Source organism: Suncus etruscus, chromosome 19 (assembly GCF_024139225.1).
Source record: "Suncus etruscus isolate mSunEtr1 chromosome 19, mSunEtr1.pri.cur, whole genome shotgun sequence".
Taxonomy (NCBI): Eukaryota; Metazoa; Chordata; class Mammalia; order Eulipotyphla; family Soricidae; genus Suncus; species Suncus etruscus.
In genome coordinates this window covers 27,287,438-27,310,038 of record NC_064866.1, presented here as the reverse complement: position 1 = coordinate 27,310,038, position 22,601 = coordinate 27,287,438, and the positions used below count along the sequence as shown (strand labels likewise).

Genomic DNA, 22,601 nt, shown 5'->3' with positions numbered 1-22,601 from the left:
ATTATTTTTGGTTTTCTAAAACACATGATTTAAAAATGACAGGAAATTATATCTCAATATAAGTATCTAGACAAGATACTTTGTTGTGGATGGGTGTATTGGGGTATTACTCAGCAGTATTAGAAGTTATTTCCAGCTAGGTATTTCAGAGACTCTGGTGGCAGAGCTTCGGGAACCATGTAGAGTCAGGGACTGAACAGGGTTCTGCCACATGCAAGACATGCACCTTTAACCGCTTTACTCCCTCTTTGGTCCTAGGCAAGATACTTTAAGCACTGTGGAATTATTCTATTTCCATAGATATATATATATATGGATAACATAAAAGAAATGTTTCAGATGAAAGAATCACTTTACATAGAAAATCATTCTATAACTCATTCAAGTTAGTTTTTTACTTTAATAACTTTTTCAATAAAAGTCATTCTTTCCCACCTCCCCACAAATAAACCTGTATTTAAGCAAAGTACAGATAAGTTTCTAACAATTAGTATATACATAGATGGTTGTAAAAAAAATTAGCTACAACTCTAACATATATTGTCCCAAAGGTGAAAAACTTTTATGTAAGAAAGTATTTTAATGTTTTTATCCTCCACAAAGCAGCAACAGTATTTAAATTATTAAAATGAAAAATCTAGTGATATGTAAGTCATAAACAGCCCTTAAGAAATATATCTGAAAAGTCCTTATTTTGTAAAATATTTACATTGTTTAAATTACAAGACAGCAACATTAACTTGATCTTTTAGTAATACATATTAATAAGAATCTCAAACCCCAAAATGTTATTCATCCTTAATAAAGGAAACTTTATCCTTGGGCTTATTCAGCATCTTTATATCATCCAACAGCTTTTTGGGTGTTAAAATGTGTGTAGAACCTGGTAGAGGAAAAGAAAAAACTTGAAACACTAGCAGTTACATTTCTTTTAGCTAAATATTTTACCCTGCCTTCAAATATGTTAAGTGTAATATCTTGGGGACAATTTCACAATTCCTACTAAAATCTGCTTGTTTTAATTAATATAATTTAATATTTTAGCCCTTTTCTTTCTTTATTTTTCCGTTGGTTTTTGGACCATACCTTGCTGTGCTCTGCTCAGGGCTTACTCCTGATTCTGAGCTCAGGGACCACTCCCAGTGGGCTCAGGGGAACATATCGGATGCTTGATTCAAACCCTGGTTATCTACATAGAAAGCAAATGCCCTACCCACTGTATTATCACTCCAGCCACTTAAACTCTCTCTTTTGTTAGGTGTGATTATCAACCTTTCAGAAACAATGACCATTCCTAGTGCTACATTTAATACAAAATTAAGTTTATGTATATAGGAACCAGAAAGTACAGTGGGTTAAGATTCTTGCCTTGCATGAACTTGACTAGGTTCAATCCCTGGCACTCTACATGACCTCTCAAGCAACACCAGGAGTGATCCAGTAACATAGTATCAGGAGTAGAGTCTGTTTTTACTCTTTTCTCTCTTTTTCTCTCTCTCTCTCTCCTCTCTCTCTCTCTCTCTCTCTCTCTCTCTCTCTCTCTCTCTCTCTCTCTCTCTCTCTCTCTCTTTCTCTCCTCTCTTGCATTGAGGGTTTCTTTTAAAGCAAAATAATAAACAGAAAAATGCCTTACCAATAATAACTTCACAGGACTTATGTGCCTGAGAAACTTCATAAGCACAACGCATTTCAGAGTAAGTAATTCCTCCAATTACAAAAATAATCAGCTTTGACCCATTTTTTCGATCCTCTAAATAATTAGCTCTGGGTTTCTGGCGAGCACTAAAAATAAAAAAATCACAAACATGTTCAAAGCATTCTCACAAACATGTTCAAAGCATTCCAAAGTCATATTTCTCATACATTTCTTAGTAAGCTTAATTCGAGCAAATTCAAATAGAGCCAATCATACTAATTTGAAGAAAATAACAACTGTAGCAAAACCTGAGCATTATGATTCAGATGGGATAGTCTTACTTCTTTAATTCAGAATTAAAAGTAAAGAGAAATCACTCAATACTTAGCATTTTAGCTTATAACCTAGAGCCTACTAATTTTACATGAAGAAATAATAAACTTGTGATTTCTTGACATGAAAAAAATTAAAATATGAGGCAGGTGGGGCAAGTGGAACTCAAACAGCATGGCTTTTAGGACTTTGAGCAGAGAGGGGCACCCAAAATTTGATCTAGTGTGATAAGACTCAGTGATAAAGTGGTGGCAGATATGAAAAACACATCTGCACTCCCAAGTTCACTGCAGTATTGCTCAAATAGTCACAACAGGAAACAACCTAAGTGCCCATCCATCAATAGGCCAATGGACTGAGAAGATGTGGTTTGTTTATAGAATAGTGTTAGTTTGGCCTTTAAAATGGAAGAAAAGTTTGCCATTTGAAACAACATGGATAAACCTGGAAGACATTAAGCTAAGGAAAATAATTCAAATGCTGAAAAGACAAATACTACATGATCTTACTAATGTGTAATGTAAAACAGATTCAGGCAAATAATGTGGGTGCCAGAGGATATGGGGAGGAAAAAAAGGGTGTAGTTTGTTAAAGGGCATAAAGATTTGGTTATTCAAGGTTAATGAATAAATAGAGGCTAATAAAGCAGTGACCATAATGATAAAAAATAGTTTAAATAACTGAAATTTGCTTGGAGGGTGAAGCTTAAGTTTCACCATGAACAAAAAAAAAAAAGAAATGGTAAACTGGAGATGACAGATATATTAACTAGCTGTGATGGTCAATTCCATTATATAAAATTAATAGCTGATTTTGAATATACTGTTATTCGTAACTAAACTGTATCTCAATACAATCATTAAAAAGTCAGAGAAGTCGAAGCAGTAGTATAGTGGGTAGGGCATTTGCCTTGCACTTGGCCAACCCAGGTTTAGTCCATGGCACGCCAAGTGATCCCCTTAGCCTGCGACTGATCCCTGAGCTCAGAGCCATGAGTTAACCTTGAGCACTGGGCAGAGTCCCCCAAACAAACAAACAAACAAACAAAGAAACAAAATTTAAAAGTAGTTTTTCATTTTAATTTTGATTCTTTCTATTTTTTTAAAGCTGTTATCAGGGGCTACATACTGTAAAGAAACTGACATATAGCTTAATGCAAGTCATTGAAATAAATTTAGGACTAATCCAATTACAAAGATTCATTTTCCTTTCTCTCTCTCTCTCTCTTTTTTTTTTTTGCTTTCTTTCTTCCTCTTTTTTTATGAGGGAATACTTTGGGACACACAGAGCTATGCTCAGGGATCACTTAGCAGTGTAGGAAATCATATATGGTATTGGGTTTGACAAAGGTCATCAGTATGTAAGACAAGCAACTTAAGCCTTATACTATCTCTTGGTCCTAAGAGCTCAATGAAAAAAATTAGTAAATATGAAAATAAACCAATTCAGTATGATTCATACTTTGGAAAATAAGCAACAACAGACATTGATTCTAAGTGAATGGAAATAATCAGATTTAGTAGACATCCAAACAACTATTATAAATATTAAAAAAAAATCATGCTAACACTAAAATCAACCTAAAGAAACTTCCAGACAGAAATAAATACTAAAATAGAAGTGGTACTCTTTAATCTAGTTTCTTAAACTGTAGGTGATGGCTCCATAGAGGGCATGTAAGTTTTTTAAACATTTGCTTTAAAATAAGTTTATGGGCAGCCAAGAAGATGGAAAAGGATATGAGAGTAGAAATGAGAAAATTTCAAACAGAAATATTAGAATTGGCAGGGCCAGAGAGATAGCATGGAGGAAGGGTTTTTGCCTTGCATGGAGAAGGATGGTAGTTTGAATCCCGGCATCCCATATGGTCCCCCAAGCCTGCCAGGAGTGATTTCTGAGCCTAGAGCTGGAAGTAACCCCTGAGTGCTGGTGGGTATGACCCAAAATCCAAAAAGAAAAAAAGAAGAAATATTAGGACTGGGGCCAGAGAAATAGAACAGCGGGTAGGGCATTTGCTCTGCATGCAGCTGACCTGGAACTAACCCAGATTTGTCCCCCAGCATCCCATATGCCTGGCAGGAGTGATTTCTGAGCACAGAGCCAGGAGTAACCCCTGAGTGTCACTGAGTGTGACCCCAAAACAAAGAAAGGAAGGAAGGAAGGAAGGAAGGAAGGAAGGAAGGAAGAAAGAAAGAAAGAAAGAAAGAAAGAAAGAAAGAAAGAAAGAAAGAAAGAAAAAAGAAAGAAAGAAAGAAGAAAGAAGAAAGAAAGAAGAAAGAAAGAAAGAAAGAAAGAAAGAAAGAAAGAAAGAGAAAGAGAGAGAAAGAAAGAGAGAAATAGAAAGAAAGAAAAGAAAGAGAGAAAGAAAGAAGGAAAGAAGAAAGAAAGAAAGAAAAGAAAGAAAAGAAAGAAAGAAGAAAGAAAGAAAGAAAGAAAAAAGAAAGAAAGAAAGAAAGAAAGAGAAAGAAAGAAAGAAAGAAAGAAAGAAAGAAAAAAGAAAGAAAGAAAGAAAGAAAAGAAAGAAAAAGAAAGGAAAGAAAGAAAGGAAGGAAGGAAGGAAGAAAGAAAGAAAGAATACCTATGGTATTTTTCAAAGAAATATATTAAACACTCCTGAAATTCATATGGAAAACAAATATTTATAAATAGCTAAAGCAATCCTTGGGAAAAAGAAGATGGAAGGCATCATTTTCGCCAACTTTAAACTTTAAAGCAACTTTTAAACTTTTTTGTTTTGTTTTGTTTTGTTTTGGGGTCACGCCTGGCACTGCGCAGGGGTTACTCCTGGCTCCACGCTCAGAAATCGCTCCTGGCAGGCTCAGGAGACCATATGGGATGCCAGGATTCGAACCACCGACCTTCTGTATGCAAGGCAAATGCCTTACCTCCATGCTATCTCTCCGGCCCCACTTTTAAACTTTTAAACTTTAAAGCAGCAGTCATTTAAAACAGCAGGGTATTGAAATAAAAATAGACCCTCAGATCAATGGAATAGACCTGAATATTGAGACTGGCCCTCAGGTATATGATTAATTTATCTTTGATAAAGGGGCAAGAAATACGAAGTAGAACAAGGAAAACCTCTTCAACAAGTGGTATTGGGGAAACTAAAATGTGAACTCAGGGGCCGGAGCGATAGTACAATGGTGGGGTGCTTGCCTTGTATGCGGATGACCCGGGAAGGACTTTGGTTAGATACCTGGTGTCTCATATGGTCCCCCAAGCCAAGAGTGATTTCTGAGTGTATAGCCAGGAGTAACCCCTGAGCATCACTGGGGTGGCCAAAAAACAAAACAAAACAAAAAAATTAAAATAAAAAAAAGTAAATTCAGACCTCTCTTTAACATCATGCACAAAAGTAAAAAAAAAAATGGTTTAAAGACCTTGCTATCAGACCTAACACCATAAGATAGAGAGAGGAAAATGTAGGTACAACACTCCATGACATTGAAGCTAAATCATCTTTAAGAGTGAAACACCACTGGCCAAGCAAAAGGAAACAAAGATAAATGGAACTACATTGAACTAAGAAGCTTCAGTGACTAAGATACAAAGACTACCCATGGAATGGGAGGTGTTCACCAAAAACCAATTTGATAAAGGGTTAACATTCAAGATATACAAAGCACTGACAGAGCTTAACAAGAAAAAAATATCTAACCCCATCCAAAATTGTAAAAAGAAATAAACATTTTCTCAATGAAGAAATTCAGATGAAAAACATGAAAAAATGCTTCACATCATTAATTATCAGGGAGATGAAAATGAAAACAATAATGAGAAATCATCTCACACCACAGCACATATCACAAAGAACAAGAATAATCAATACTGGCACTGATGTGGTGAGAAAAGAATTTTAATTCACTGCTGGTGGAAATGCTGACTTTTCCAGTCTTTTTTAGAAAACTACATGGCTAATACTCAAAAAAACTAGAACTTGGGCTTCCTTATGATATAGTAATTCTACTCCTAGGGATATAAATTTGATTCTTAACAATACAATGTGGGAAAGCCCTCTGCATCACTGTATTCATCACAACACTATTCACAATAGTCAGAATCTGGAAACAACCCAAGTACCCAAGAACAGATAAGTGGCTAAAGAAAAGTGGTTCATAATAGTAGGCAGGTATTAGAAAAAAATGAAGTCATGAAATTTGCTTATATATGCATGGATATGGAGACTATTATGTTGAGCAAAGTGAGTGGAGAGGGTTCGAATGATCTCACTCATTTGTGGGCTATAAGGAAAAGAGTATGGTAATTATATCAAAGAAAAAATAGAGATAAGGGCCAGGAAGACCAGTCCATGGTATGAAGCTTCCCACAAATAGTGGGAGAATGCAATTAGGACAGAGAACACTATGACAACAGTAGCTGGAAATAACCACTCTGGATAAGAAATGGGTGCTGAAAGGAGATAAAGTAACAGGCACAATACTTCTCAATAATAATAATGCAAACCACTGGGTCTAAAAGGGGAAAAGAAGAGGGGGGGGGCAGGCAGGTGGTGGGGGAGGGAAACTAGGGGCAGCAGTTGTGGGTAATGTACATTGGTGAACAGTGTTTTACATTGCATGACTGAAATTCAATTGTGAATAACTTCATATCTGTTAAAATAACTGTATTATGAACAACCTTGTATCCATGGTGTTTAGACAAATTAAAAATAATTTCATGATTATCAGAAAATATTTAATTTGTATACCTATTTTATAAGTCCTTAGTTATTATCTGGGGTCATATATAAATTTTTATATATCTGAGGTCATGTATAAATTTCTTGGGCAAAAGGGTTACAAGTAGAAAAAGTTTAAAAAGCCCTGTTCTACAGCACTGAAAGGAAAAAATATTGTGAAGTAAAAACAGGTGACAGGTTTTATTTGGAAGTTCTGGTAGAGAAAGACAGAGAGAGAACAAAAGACCCAAACACACAGAGAGACAGAGAGTAACGGCTTCTCCAAAAGCAAAGAGAGAGCCCCAATACACATCCCCAATACAAGTGTGAAAGTATGAAAGTACAAATATCCCGTCATGAAAATTATCAGAAAGGATTATGTCCTCTGCTATGTGAAAAAAAGATTTTAGGGAAAACTATAGTTTCTTAAAAACTTTTGTAATGGGTAAATTTCATTCTACTTACCTGACTCATTAAACACAGATTACAAAGAAAAACTGTCTCTTAAATGGCTATTTGCTTCAAGAAGAATCACCAAAGTAAGAGCACCAATCCTTAGTCTGCAGCATCATGCTACATTTTCAGATTTTAATGTATAGGTTTTACCTTACAGCTCCTGAGCCATTCCAAACTGCTGGGCACTGGGAGCAATATGGCCATTCTTTCGAATCTAGTCTATTATCAATGGCATCCTAGGGAAGAAAAGAGTGAATACTACTTACATTCAGCACAAAATTCAAAACTGGTATTTACAATTAAGAAACATAAATGCTGGGGCCAGAGAGATAGCATGGAGGTAAGGCATTTATTTGCCTTTCATGCAGAAGGTCGTTGGTTAGAATCAAGGCATCCCATATGGTCCCTGAGCCTGCCAGGAGCGATTTCTGAGTGTGGAGCCAGGAGTAACCCCTGAGCGCTGCCGGTGTGACCCAAAAATGAAAAAGAAAAAGAAAACCATAAATGCTATTCCACCTTGAAACTTACAAATCCTGTGTGCTACAAAAATCATGCACTGATTTTCTTATTAAGCCAAATTTATTGCTTATTTTCACTTGTTCATTTTGAGATTCAATCCCACGTTTTGGTGTGAAGATTCTAAGCACCTACCTTACTAGGACCTTTTTTCTTTTTTCTTTTTTGGTTTTTCGGGCCACACCCATCTGATCCTCAGGGGTACTCCTGGCTAAGCACTCAGAAATTGCCCCTGGCTTGGGGGGACCATATGGGACGGGGGGGGGGGGGAGAGATCGAACTGCAGTCCTTCCTTGGCTAGCACTTGCAAAGCAGACACCTTACCTCTAGCGTCACCTGGCCAGCCCCCCTTATTAAGACGTTTATGTTCAGAGTGCTACTTGTTTCTAAATACAAACCTGTTTCAAACATACCTGTTTACATTACTAGAGAGACCATGTGGTAACCTTAATAGTACTGGCTCAAAAGTAAGATGTGAGGGCTGGAGCAATAATACAGTGGGTAGGGCAATTGTCTTGCATGTAGTCGAATTGGGTTTGATCCCTGACATCCCATATAATCCCAACTACCCCCTGAGCTTTACCAGGAGTAACTCCTGAGGACAGAGCTAAAAGTAACTTCCTCAGTACCATTGGGCATGACCCAAATCCCCCCAAAAAGAAGCAAGATATGCCCCTCTGGCCTAGAGATACTAAGATAATCATTATAATGAGACATTTTTCTTTACATTTCATTAAAAAAATGCTCCCCCTCTTTAAGATTACATTTTTTATGATATATTTGTGCATGTAAGGTTTTTTACCACTGAGACACATCTTTGCCCCAAAGTCTAAATTCCCTGATTTTAATTAAGAAAATGTACGACATAAAATTAGCTAAGCAAAACAGAAAAATCATATCCAATTAGTTCCTTCAGGACAGTAGAAATTTGGGTTTAAGTGAAAAGAAAATTGGAATAAATAGAACTATATTATTATGAATGGAGCTTTAAAGGTCATTTTTAATTGAGGTCATAATACAATTTTACTAACTTATTTTCTAATTTCTTTTTTTTTTTGTTATTATTTTTTTTTCTTGGCCATAACCAGCAATGTATGGGATTTACGCATGGCTTTGCACTTGGAATTACTCCTGGCAGTACTCAGGGCACCATATGGGATGCAGGGGATCAAACCTGGGTTGGCTGCAGGCAATGCAAGTGCCCTTCTCACTATACTATGTCTACAGCCTCTATTTTCTAATTTCTTATAGCTAGATATTATTTTCTAAAGCAAAGACTATCAAATGCCTGTTGGCTCTCATAGCAGATTTACAAAACTTACATTTTATTTAGTTTTGGGTTTGGGGCAACAACTTAATTCTAGTTCTGTGCTCTTGGGCAGTGTTCAGGGGATCATAGGCAGTTCTGGGATTAAACCCAGGTCAGCTGCATGCAAGACAAGAGTTTCAATTGCTGTGCTATCTCTCCAGTGAATAAAGTTTACATCTTCATCATAAATACATTCCCAATATTAGAATCTAACATTTTCTAAAACAAGTGCTATCTTAGGGGCCGGACAGAGAGCATGGAGGTAAGGTGTTTGCCTTTCATGCAGAAGGTTGGTGGTTCGAATTCCGGCATTCCATATGGTCCCCGAGCCTGCCAGGAGTGATTTCTGAGCATAGAGCCAGGAGTAATCCCTGAGCACTGCCGGGAGTGACCCAAAAACCAAACCAAACCAAACCAAACCAAACCAAACCAAACCAAACCAAACCAAACAAAACAACAAAAAAAACAAGTGCTATCTTAAAAAATATCTTAAAAAAAGTGCTCTTTTGTTGAACTTTGTTCAATAGTTATATTTCAGCCACATATATTTAAATTAGCAAATGTTTCATAAAGCATGTGTGTTTATTTTTATTTTGGACAGTTGTGGTGTCAATTTATTAAAAAGATTCAAGGAAGTAATTTTCAATTTTCCTCTCTTGATTGTGGGCAAACTTAAGCTTCTTTGGAATTACAGAAAATTCTTGACCTATAAATCAGGAATTGTTCAGACATTCAAAGAAAAAAATCATACTAACTTATGAAAGGAACTTAGCAGATAGATACAATTCAATGAACATTACCTCCAAAATATCTTTCATAAAAGGTGTCCAGCGAGATAGCTGAAAAGTTTCTTCTGCAGATCTATCCTTTCTTAATGGTTTGCCTTGCTGAGACTAATTATGAGAAAACATAAAAACCAGTACCTTTAATAAGTGAGATCTTAGCAAGTTTTCTAACAAAGATATTTAATTATAGAAAATATAATTTGACTGAAAATTAAAAGTGATCTGAAATGACTATTCAAAAGTTAGAACTGGTCACATAATTTCAATGAACATACTTTTTTCAATGAAAAGTTTATATTGGCATCAGAAAATATTTACTCAAAAAGGCCTATAAAAAGTATTGATGTAAAGGAGTGAGATTCTAGAGTTCTTTCAAAATTTGACATAAAGGAACCTAAAGTAAAAAGCAAAATACAATAGAAGGCATAAAACAGAAATTCAGTAGAAAAATATGTCTAAATCACATAAGCATGTGGTATTGGAATCATGTGCATAGCCACTTTTATCAGTATTATAAGCCATAAAATCTCAATCAATAAAAACAATCTTTAAGTACAAGAAAAATTTATCAAAACAAATTACACATTCACTCATCAAATCTATACAAAAATCTTAAGAAAACTATCCACAAAAATTAAAAAGTTAGAAAATATATTTAATGTAAACATTTACACAGCATTCTATAATCATATAAAGAATAAAATATTTCTTACTGGGGGGACAATGGGAACGCCAAGATAACTCCAATTACGGATCATATCACTTTCATTTTCGATCTTTACATTCTGGATTAACTTCTCCAAATTTTCTTCTGTAGTTCCTTGAGAGGTAAAAATATTAGTGCAGTCATATAATTACAATCACAATCATTTCTAGGTTTTAGGTAATATCCATATATAAAGGTTTAAAATAAAAAGCAAACATCTAAATTATATTGGTTTAGTCTTTTTATTTCAACTGTATTTATTTTAATCAACCACATTCATTTCTGTAATACTTTTACAATAAATAGTAAGACACTTAAGTAAAGTGCTTTTAGAGACCTATTTGTTTGGTTTTGGGGTGATATCCAGCTGTGTTCAGAGCTTACTTCTGACTGTGCTCCTGGTACCATATATGGTGTTGGAGACCAAATGGGTTAGCAGTATGCAAGTTAAGCCCCATGACCACTGTACTTCTCTCTGGCCTAGTGTCTTTTTTTAATTCCTACTGCCATAGGGCCACATCGAGCGGTGCTGATGGTTGGGAAGCAGGAAGCAGTGTAGGAAGCATGTATCTGTGAGACCATGCACATGTATGTACTCTAGCAGTTGAGTCTCAGATCCTAAGGCATTATAGACCTGGATACATTATTCTGTTCATAAAATAAAACCCTATTTACCATTAATACTGAAGATATAAAGTAGGATTGCTCTTATTTTGTCATAATTATCATGATTTTTGTTAAGCAGGACTGGAAGGAGTACTCGCATAGAATCTTTCACCTTCTGTCCTTCTGCATCAGTTCCAAGTGCCAAGTCCTAAAGGAATAGAAAACATGTCAGGGGTCTGCAATCCCAATTCACTATTTTAATAAGAACATCTAATATTGGGGCTGGTGAGATAGCACAGTCGTAGGGCATTTGCCTTGCATGCAGCCAACCAGGGAGGACCCCGGTTCGATTTCCGGCATCCCATAAGGTCCCCCAGTCTGCCAAGGGGCAATTTCTGAGCACAGAGCCAGGAGTAACCCCTGAGCGCCGCTGGATGTGGCCCAAAAATCAATCAATAATGAATGAATAAAGTTAAAAAGAAAAGAATAAAAAGGAATATCTACTATTAAATTTTACCTTTTTTTTTTTTTTTTTGGTTTTTCGGGCCACACCCGTTTGATGCTCAGGGGTTACTCCTGGCTAGCGCTCAGAAATTGCCCCTGGCTTGGGGGGACCATATGGGACCCCAGGGGATCAAACCGTGGTCCTTCTTGGCTAACGCTTGCAAGGCAGACACCTTACCTCTAGCGGCACCTCGCCAGCCCCAAATTTTACCTAATTTTAATGAATATTAAACTAATATTTCATCTTTTAAAAAAAAGTATCACTTGTAGAATACTGAATGTATGAAGTATTAAAGTAAATAATTCAGAGAAGAGAATCATTGCTCTAAAACCTATGCTATCTCATAAGATGATCATGAGTTACGGCTGATTGCTAAACATTTAAATATGGCGAGTTATGAGTAGAAATGTGCAGTAGATTGTAAATATTTCAAAAAATATTTCACTGTTAATGTATTACTATATATGCATTAATATATTATAATGATCAACACATGCTTCTTTTACTTATTAAAACATTTTATTTAATTACCAAAAATTTTTTTTTGTGTGTTTTTGGGCCACACTCGTTTGATGCTCAGGGTTCTGGCTATGCGCTCAGAAATCGCCCCTGGCTTGGGGGACCATATGGGACGTCGGGGGATCAAACCGCGGTCCATCCTACGCTACCGCTTGCAAGGCAGACACCTTACCTCTTAGCGCCACCTTCCCGGCCCCTAATTACAAATTTAATTGTTGAAAATATTTTCATATTTAATTTAATAAATCAAAACATTTTGAGGGCCCGGAGAGATAGCACAGCGGCGTTTGCCTTGCAAGCAGCCGATCCAGGACCAAAGGTGGTTGGTTCAAATCCCGGTGTCCCATATGGTCCCCCGTGCCTGCCAGGAGCTATTTCTGAGCAGACAGCCAGGAGTAACCATTGAGCACTGCCGGGTGTGGCCCAAAACCCAAAAAACAAAAAACAAAAACATTTTGAACTTTGAAAATAAGTTAAATGCACCTAGGCAGTGCTCTGCAGAATGCTACATTAAATGCTACATCCACTGAAAAAGTCCTTAAACAATGCTACCCTGAACTAATGCTCCCAACTCTTAAATCATTCCATTCAACAAAATAATACATAATCACAGATTAAAGGGAGTTCACTTTGAAACCAATGTTGGTTTGGAATGATGTAGCAAATCCTGCTAGGTGAGTGAAAAATCCTTCTAAGAGAGATTCTGACATTCAGTGTGAAGAGTGAAGAGTTTTTAGGTTTTACATTACAAAATTCATTCAGGAAATATATTATGAACAACAGGTATTTCTGGTTCTACACATACCTGTTCAGTTTTGCAGAGTTTTTCTATATTAGACTTGAACTTACTCATGCAGTCTTCTGCTAAGTTAAGATGGACAACTTGCTGGAAAACAGAAGTCAATTACATAAAGCATTTTAACTTGTTTTCGTGTGTAAATGTTAAGATTCAACACGAGATTGTTCTGAAGTAATCTAGGAATTTATGTAGAAAGAGGTAATGTCATTCAAGAAAAGAGAAAAAAATTAGATCTATGTACATCTACAGGACACAATTAACAGTAAAATTAAAATGAATTGAAATTAAAATGAAAAAAGAAAAAAAAATGAATTGAATGACTAAACAGGGCCAGGAAAGATTAGGGACATTTTTAAAAATTCAAACACACGCAAAAAAGTTTTAATTTGAAAAACTAAGTAGAGTAACCAGCAACACTGGTTAATCCAATGTTAAAATTTCTTGTAAGGCTAATCAATACTAAAACTTTCTGTTTAGCTATTAAAAAAGTGCAAGTTGAATTTGGACAAACTGAGACAGAGATAACTATTACTTAGAAGTTTATACAATAGGGTTATTATTTCTCACACCTAGAGAAACATTTTCAAGAAAACTACCAAGTGTTTCATGACACTGACTGCTACACCTGACTACAGAACTGGATGAACTAATAAATTACAAATGTAAGGCATCTCATATGTAATACTACTTACCTTGGTTATCTGTTTGCGGAAATGGGGCATCTTTTTCATCAATTGGGCAAGAGCACTAAGTGATGTCTAAATTTAAAAAAATCAGATATTTTAAAAGTAAAATACTCAGTTATCCTATATAAAAACTTAAACTTGCAATCTTATATATTTATTAAATATTTAGAAAATTTTAAAGTAAAAACAAATCCAAGATGTTTTCTGGTTTTGTCACAATCAAGTATGTCAATATTGGGTTGGAGGTTGGAGACACAGTATAGCAGGTAGGTATGTTTGCTTTCATGCAACTGACCAGGTGACTGAGCTAAAATTGGTTGCTGAGTTCTGTGCTCAGGAATCACTAGTATGCAGGGTAAGTGTCCTACCTTCTGTACTATCTCTCCAGACCCAATCTACTGAAATCTTTATAATTTAGTTTAATTTTTAATTTTGTATGTTAGCCTAGGACAAACTATGGTTCGATCTCCTGGCATCCCATATGGTCCCCCAAGCCAGGAGCGATTTCTGAGCGCACAGCCAGGAGTAACCCCAGAGCATCATCAGGTGTAACCCAAAAACCAAACAAAAACAAAAACAAAAAAAACCTTAACAATGCACTGATGAATTGACTAATAAATAACCTTATAAAAAAAACTTCAATGAAGTAAAACAAAAAAACATTGCTAGCTTTCAAACTTCATAAAAGATATATAGGTATAAGTATATATTTTTTTCTACTTTTTGTATGTTAGATTGTAAGTTAAATAAAAGCTTAAAATTAACTTTAACGTTATCTTTACTATTATTTCTTTTTAATTTTTTTATGAAAGCACCACGATATTTACAAAGTTATTCATAGCGGAGTTTTAGACATACAATGGTTGCACCACCCGTGTCAACATACTTCCATTAACATTCCCAAGTTCCTGCCCATACCACCTCCCTGCTAGTGTGCTACACTGCTTCCACCCCACCTGCCATCTTGATAGAGTTCTTTTTAAGTTTTGTTATTAAAGTTTGGGCCTCATGATTTCACAGTTGTTAACTGTGATTAGAATAGTTAGCTCTATCATTCCTTATCACCACCACCAATGTACAAATTCCTTGACCCCTATCCTCTATTATTTCTTATCTGTCTTTTTCTCCCTTCCCTTCCACTCTATTTCTTTCCTTCTCTTCCCTAAACTGTGGTGTTAAGGGTGATCTATGTACCACTATCATTATTTTTAAAGTAATGATGAGGGCTGGAGTGATAGTACAGTGGGTAAGGCATTTGCCTTGCACAAGACCAACCCGGGTTCGATCCCTGGCATCCTATATGGTTCTGAGCCTGCCAGGCATGGTTCCTCAGCTCAGAGCCAGGAGTAACCCCTTAGCACAGCCAGGTGTGGTTCCAAAACACAGAAACAAAAAAAGTAACGATGAAGTATTGCATTACTTCATTACTACTTTAAAAGTTACCCAAGACTCACCTTTCCTTCTGTGGCTTTCTTTGTTGATGAAATTTCCTTCATAAGCTTGGGAATTTCCCTGTCAAATTGTAAGGAAACAATTTAAATTTCTAAGGTGTCTTCTTTTTCAGACATATTTTAGATCACAAACTTAATTGAAAATTTGAAATGAATTCACATACTCTAACACAACTGCAATATGCCGATGTCGAATTCTGACCCAGAGGTCATCATCTTCTTCAAGAACTGCCTCCTTTTCTTTCCCATCTGTTTTATATCTAAAGCAGAGAGAAGCATACAAATTTTAGATATGCACTCCTATCCCTACAAAGTAGATGAATTACAAAAAACAATTTCAAGACATCAGTCTAGAAACTAAACAGTACACATTTTCAATCAACTGTTTTAGGAGGATAATCAATATGAATAAAACAAAACTATGCCAAGACAATTTTAGTTTCAGATGTTAGGTTTATATCTCTTTATTATAGAGTTTTAGCCTATGTTATTTCATTAAGTGCTATGTCATTAAGCAGAAATCTATATTCTCTGATCAACTTGAAGAAAATAGAATATACTAACAATAATATAACTATATTCTAATTGCTTTAAATTATTTTTGATGACTGGGGGCCAGAATGAAAGTACAATGGGTAGGGCATTTGCCTTGCACTCAGCCGACTTGGGTTCAATCCCTGGCATCCTAATTGGGTATACTGAGCACTGTCAGGAGTGATTCCTGAATGTAGAGCTAGGAGTAAGCCCTGGGCACCACCCAGTGTGGTCCAAAACACACACACATACACACACACACACACACACACACACCAAAAAAACCCAAACAAATTGCACACACACACACACACACACACACACCAAAAAAACCCAAACAAATTATTTTGCTGACTAATAACCACCTATGTGGCCCAACACACACACACACACACACACACACACACACACACACACACACACACACACACAAACAAATTATTTTGATGACTAATAACCATCAGCAAGACTATGAAATATCTATTAACGAATAGCAATGTCAATTCAAAGTAGAATTCATATAAAATTCACAACTGTTATCTATTTCTATATACTTCTCCCCTTTAATCACATCTCCTTTAAAGAATGGAAAAGGAAAACCAGAGAAAAATTAATGTAGCTATATAAAAATTGTAATAGCTTTAAAATGAGTTCTATTTAAGACTACTTAAAATGGTCTTGATAACTGCTTCTTAATTTATGCCAATAGTTTCCTTCCAGTTTGGAGTTGGAAAAACTTCATCTTTCTTAGGAATGTTGATTTTCTAAACCAATATTAGGAATGGGGGAGAGACTGTGCGTGTCACCTGTGCGGTTTCACTACTGTCCTGTGTCCTGAATCTCTCCTGAGTGGGCCAAGAAGGGCCCAGCAAAATTGCTCTCCTAGAGGCTCCAGAAGAGCATGGCTGCTCTGCTCTGCTTTGCTTCCTGGCTGTGTGCTCTTTCTAACAAATAAACCCCACCATAACACGCAAAAAAAATCACACTATAAGTGTGACAATGGGGAAACCTTGCAGGCAAACACCATGCACAGAGAATGAAGATAATAGCTCTGATGACACAAAAATACAAACCATCTGCTTAACCTCTCAGATAAGGAGTTTAGAATAGAAATATGGAGGATCCTTATGAAAATCAAAGAAAATATAGCTCTAGCTGAACAGAACACAAAGACAGAAATCAGAAAACTCCAAACTGAAATAACAGATATGAAAAACATGGTCGCTCAACTGAAAAACTCAATGGACAGCCTCTCCAGCAGGGTAACAACAGCTGAGGACACAATCAGTGAACTGGAAGATCAAATGCAAAACCAGTATTAGGAACAGTAATATTGAGCATCTATAGACAATGAACAGATTTCTGCCATCTGAATGTAATTCTTTTCAGAGACACACATATCCAAGTCCCACATATAAAACCCATATCTAAGGCCACCCCATATATAAAACAATCTATCTGTGTGTTCTAAACTTAAAAAGGTCAAAGGTAGAAAGAAGGTGCTTAATTACAAGACCACAATAGAAGTCTAAGAGAATAGTAAAGCTTAGTTGAAAATGTCAACTTGAATTTAAAGATTATGATACTGAAGAACTTACTAAATATATATGGATATACATAATCAATATACAGAGCTATAGTAAATAGTTCTTTGATAAATTATTCCTTTTTGTTTGTTTTAGGGCCACATCTGGCAGCGCTCAAAGGAATTACTCCTGAGTACTGATGCTTGGGAGAACAATTGGGATACTGATAATAAAAACCTGTATTGGCCATTTGCAAGGCAAGTGTCCAAACCAGAGTACTATTGCTTTAGCCACTTTCATTTGGTATTTGACCTTGTTTAACCCCCAGTTTTACTGGGCTATAAGTGGCATATATTACTGTGCAAACTTAAGATGTGTGATTACTTTTGTTTTGGGGCCACACCCGGAAGTACCAGGAAAAGAACCCAGTCCTCCTGCATGCAAAACATATGCCACCGCCCTTTAAACTATGTTCCCTGCCCTATATGACTACTTTTAAAGTGAAAGGCTCGTATTAGAATAGAGTCATAAATAGGTAAAATGGTAAAGTGGTAAAAGAAAGACTGTCTACTCTTAATAGTTATCTTATTTTCCTTTTCTCACAGTGCTCAAAAGTCCAGGAGCCACTACTGGCAGCAAAATTAAGCTAACAATGCTAGGTCTGACAGGCACTGGGGCCATTAAAGCTATGCCTGATGGTACTCAGTAAGCCATGTGGTACCCAGATTGAACCTGGGACTTTGCACATGAAAAGCATCCACTCTAACTCCTTGGTATGTCTTGGCATTATACTGATATTATACTGAGAAAACATAAAGATACAATTGTGTTCTGTGATTCAGAAGCTTTTTTTTTTTTTTTTTTTTTTTTTGGTTTTTCGGGCCACACCCATTTGATGCTCAGGGGTTACTCCTGGCTAAGCACTCAGAAATTGCCTCTGGCTTGGGAGGGACCATATGGGATCCCTGGGGATCAAACCTCACGCCACCTCGCAGGCCCCAATTCAGAATCATTTAACTAAAGCCTAGACAAGTTCAAAATGGTTCCACTTTAATAAATATAAAAATGTTCTTGGTATTCTCTCAAGTGAAGAGTCCAAATTCCACCTACTTAAATGTAGCTTTGTTGAAGACATAGGTAAGGAAGCAAATGCACACATGCACACTCATACACCCTTCAACAAAATCAAATTACCCATTAACTTATTAGTTAAGATAACAGAGTATTATAATAATATTATAAGAGCTATAAAAGGTGAAAGTCTGATTGAAAAAGGCTAGCAGGACAACAGGTTACTAGTACCTACATGAATCATTAAATACTATAGCCTACACTACTTCTATGTGCCATTTAAGTTATACTTGCTTGTATGTATCATTCTCAATTGGCAGTAGATCATAGGCCATTGCCTGAAAGGTCAGTTCATGTAGGACAGTGGACACAGGATCAAAGCCACGATCAATTATTATAAGTTGGGATTGAGTTTTACCCTGGAATAACAAGATAAAAGTATTTTAGGAAACGTTCATTTGTTTGTGTGAGCACATTTTTAGTGCCTTAGAAAAGCAAACTTTTCCTTAGTTCTGTCCATTTTCCTAAAAAAGTATACCCAAAATCACACTCAAGATTATCTTAAGAATATAGTGATAGGATGTCTTAAAACATAAAAATTAGAGTAGCATAACGGGATATTAACAAAACCAGAAAACGTAAAGCCTTCATAAATAGAGACAACTTAAAAAACACAATTTTCTAAAAAATTTCTTTAAGAAAACTAATAGTTGGGGCCAGAGCAATAATAGCACAGTGGTAGGGTGATTGACTTGCACTATGGCCAACCCAGGATGGACCCAGGTATGATCATCGGCATTCCATATGGTCCCCCAAACCTGCCAGATTTCTGAGTGCAGAGCCAGGAGTAAGCCCTGAGCACTGCTGGGTGTGGTCCCAAAACAAAACAAAAATAAAAACCCAAAACTAATAGTCGGCTTTTACTAAATCAATTTCTTTAGGAATACAATTTTATAAACAATAAGGTTGACATAAATTATGAATAATCTTCTGAGTTCTTTGCATTACACACTGTATTAAGAAAGAAACATTATGTATTATTTCTTATAACAGTCCTGTGAAACATTTTATTACCTAAAAGTTCAAATCATGTAACAAGCTATATAACATGGATAAAATCAAACCTGAGACAGCTTTACTCTAAGATAGTACCCTTGGAAATGGATCTTAATAAATTGCATTGAGCTTAGTTAATATGAAAAACACAACGAGAGCTTTATCACTAACTCATATACAGCACTCATTATTGAGCAACAAATAATAGTACTGAGAATATTGTTAATATTAATATATCTTTCATAGGGACTGGAGAGACAGCCTGAAGGTAAGGCGTTTGGCTTGCACGCAGAAGGACAGTGGTTCGAATCCCGGCATTCCATATGGTCCCCATGCCTGCCTGGGGCGATTTCTGAGCATAGAGTGCTGCTGGGTATGACCCAAAAACCAAAAAAAGAAATATATCTTTCTTTTTCTTTGGTTTTTGGGCCACACCTGGTGGTGCTCAGGGGTTACTCCTGGCTGTCTGCTCAGAAATAGCTCCTGGCAGGCACGGGGGACCATATGGGACACCGGGATTCGAACCAACCACCTTTGGTCCTGGATCAGCTGCTTGCAAGGCAAACACCACTGTGCTATATCTCCGGGCCCAGAAATATATCTTTCATACATTATTTTTAAAAGCAGTAATTTGAGGAATTATAAAATCAGTTAGAGACATAGGGGAGATAATAAACTATATATATTTTTAAAAAATACTTTATTTACTCATTTAAATAAATTGAGCAAATGTATACTGCAATCCAATGTAGGCTTGACCACTTTATTGCTGTATAACTTTGGACAAATAGCTTAATTTTTTAATGCCATATATTCTCACTTGTAAAATAAATATAATCAGAGCCTCAATGAGATTTACTACAAAGATTAAATAAATTAATACCATGAGACACTTAACATACTACCTGGTATTTAATAAATCTCCAATAAATACTAGTTACAAGGATGTTTATTTTGAAATATGAGAAATAAATGAGTGCTAAATCAATGCTACATATTCAGAATAGGGATTATATGTGGGAGAAGTACCACTTGACCTAGAAAAAGGAAAAATTTAAGTATGAATGGATACTTTGTATCAGGTCCTTGAATGAATGAATTTTCGAAAGGTGTTCAAGTGATTGAGGAATAATTTCCCAGGAAGAATGAAAAGGGTAGGTCTGTTTTTCTGTGGATTTTGCATTTTTTATTAAAATCACAAAGAACTAAAGGAATATTACTAATATACTAACCACACATCTTTCCCTCAATTAATAATCTCAGATAACAAATACTGACTGCTATATTGTGTGTTACTCTATCTCTCTAACTATAGCCGGAATAGTTTTTACTGATCTACCAAATAAAAAACGAGTAATTTGAGGGCTGGAGTGATGGGGCATTTGCTTTGCACGCGGCCAAGCTGGGATAAACCCAGTGTTCAATCCCTGGCATCCCATGTGGTCCCCTGAGCCTGACAGGAGTATTTCTGAGCTCAGAACTAGGAGTAACCCCTGAGTGCTGCTGGGTATGGCCCCCCAAAATTAAGAGTAACTTTTAAAGTTCTAAATTATTATATTTAAACATTCATATTCCACTTGTAGCCAAGTTGTTTACCTGAGAATTTTACATTTTTCTAGTTGTTGTCTCTGTCCCCATTCATTTTTGTCTAAGTAATACAATCCTCCTTTTGATGATGATATATTCATTCTTCACAAGGGTGTCATTTTTTCCTATTCCTTCTCTCTCTCTCTTTTTTTTTTTGGTAGGGGGTCAGGCATGTTTGAACCACACCTGGTTATGCTCATGTGCTATACTGGCTCTGTGTCCAGGAGTGACCCCTGATGGTTCTTTGGGAGCCATATGTGGTGCAGGGATTTGAACCAGAGTCAGCATGATTAAAGTCAAAAGCCCTAACCCCTCTATTATTTCTCCAGCTTCCACAATCCCTCTAACACTCCAGTTAGAATAAGATTAAGTCCCAGTTTATGTTCCCAATACAGTCTATGTATTCTCTCATTTTTTTTACATGGTATTGTAGTTGATCCTTATTAACTTTATAAACTATTAACAGATTACTCCTTTCATTCTTCAGTAACAACTATACAGTAACCACATCCTCCTAAATTTTTAGCACCCCAACTTCTAGCTTTCCAATTCAAGTCTAAGTGCATGTATTCCCGTGGTCTAACTATGACCTTGGATTATTTTACTATCTTAACAGCTGCCATTTATTAAACTCTTAAATGTGCCACATTTTCACATGTTAACTGGATTAATCTTCATATCAATCAAATCAGATTGTTATTGTCACTTTTATAGAGGATAATACAACTCAGAGTAAACAATAGGTTGATAGATAGATATTTACTCAATAGTATACATTATTATTATTATTATTATTATTATCTTAGAATATCCTAAGAACTTTGTGTTAATTTAGTCCCCTCACAACTTTACAAAAACGGTATTCTCTTTTTTTCCTTTTTGGTTTTTAGATCACATTGGCAGTGCTCAGGAATTACTCCTGGTTTAATACTTAGGGTTGCTTCTGTGGTACTCAGACTCTGCAATGTTGGGGAACAAATGTGGGTCTCCTGTATACAAAACATAAACTCTAGCCTGTTAAGTTATCTCTCCAGGCCCTAAATGCTATATCTCTCCTCCCCTTTTATAAGGAAGATAAATCCTGATGCACATAGTCAACTGGATTCAATCCAGGTGACATACATGGTCCTCTGAGAATAGAAGTAAACTCTGAGCACAGCTGGGTATAAACAAACCAAAAAGAAAAGTTAGGTAAAACAAAACAAAATAAAAAGCTAGGTATAGAAAAGTCACTAATTGTCTAATTGACAAGAACTATAAATTAAATGACAAAGCTAGAATTTGAACGTAGTGCTAACTTCAAAATCCATAAAACATTAAAATTTCTATCATATTTTTTAATGTTCCCAAATCAATACTGGAAAACAAATGAACAGTTCCTTTGATTTATAAGTTTATAATCAAACTTGTTGCATTATCATAGTTGCATTTCATACATTACCTTTATTTGACTTCTTTCATCAATCTTGTAGTAGTTTTCGAGTTTTTTATCAACAATCTGAGCAAGTTTGCTGGCATTATCTAGAGGTTTACTAGAAGGAGAAAAATATTCAATTATTTTCCTTTAAGACACTATACTATCATAAAACTGAATTCTAAAATCACTCCATGCAGTTTATCAATTTGGAAGATTTCCTAAAAGGGAATAGGTATAACAAATATTTGTATTTTACAAATATAAAAAAATTATATGCTTCTTAATTTTTGTATTAAGGAAATAAAACATTACTAAAATAACTGTAATTGCTTATATTATCCTCCCAATTTCTGGTCTTCTTCCCTACCCCTATGTCACATCTCCACATAACAAGGTAACCACTAACAATTTAAGTTGGCATG

At 35.8% G+C, this 22,601-nt stretch overlaps 1 protein-coding gene across 1 annotated transcript in view; it reads right to left on the bottom strand.

Annotated features, from left to right (window-relative positions):
- Positions 1-368: 368 nt before the first annotated feature.
- STXBP3 (syntaxin binding protein 3) overlaps positions 369-22,601 on the bottom strand; it is a 60,612-nt gene continuing 38,379 nt past the window's right edge. The window contains exons 8-19 of the mRNA XM_049765709.1: positions 22,204-22,294; positions 18,414-18,538; positions 15,153-15,248; positions 14,992-15,049; positions 13,544-13,609; positions 12,858-12,938; positions 11,098-11,236; positions 10,430-10,536; positions 9,732-9,824; positions 7,257-7,342; positions 1,634-1,782; positions 369-883 (exon numbers count right to left, since the gene is read on the bottom strand). Of these exons, the coding sequence (XP_049621666.1) occupies positions 789-883; positions 1,634-1,782; positions 7,257-7,342; positions 9,732-9,824; positions 10,430-10,536; positions 11,098-11,236; positions 12,858-12,938; positions 13,544-13,609; positions 14,992-15,049; positions 15,153-15,248; positions 18,414-18,538; positions 22,204-22,294 (1,186 nt within the window). The 3' untranslated portion in view covers positions 369-788. The remainder of the gene's footprint in view (positions 884-1,633; positions 1,783-7,256; positions 7,343-9,731; positions 9,825-10,429; positions 10,537-11,097; positions 11,237-12,857; positions 12,939-13,543; positions 13,610-14,991; positions 15,050-15,152; positions 15,249-18,413; positions 18,539-22,203; positions 22,295-22,601) is intronic.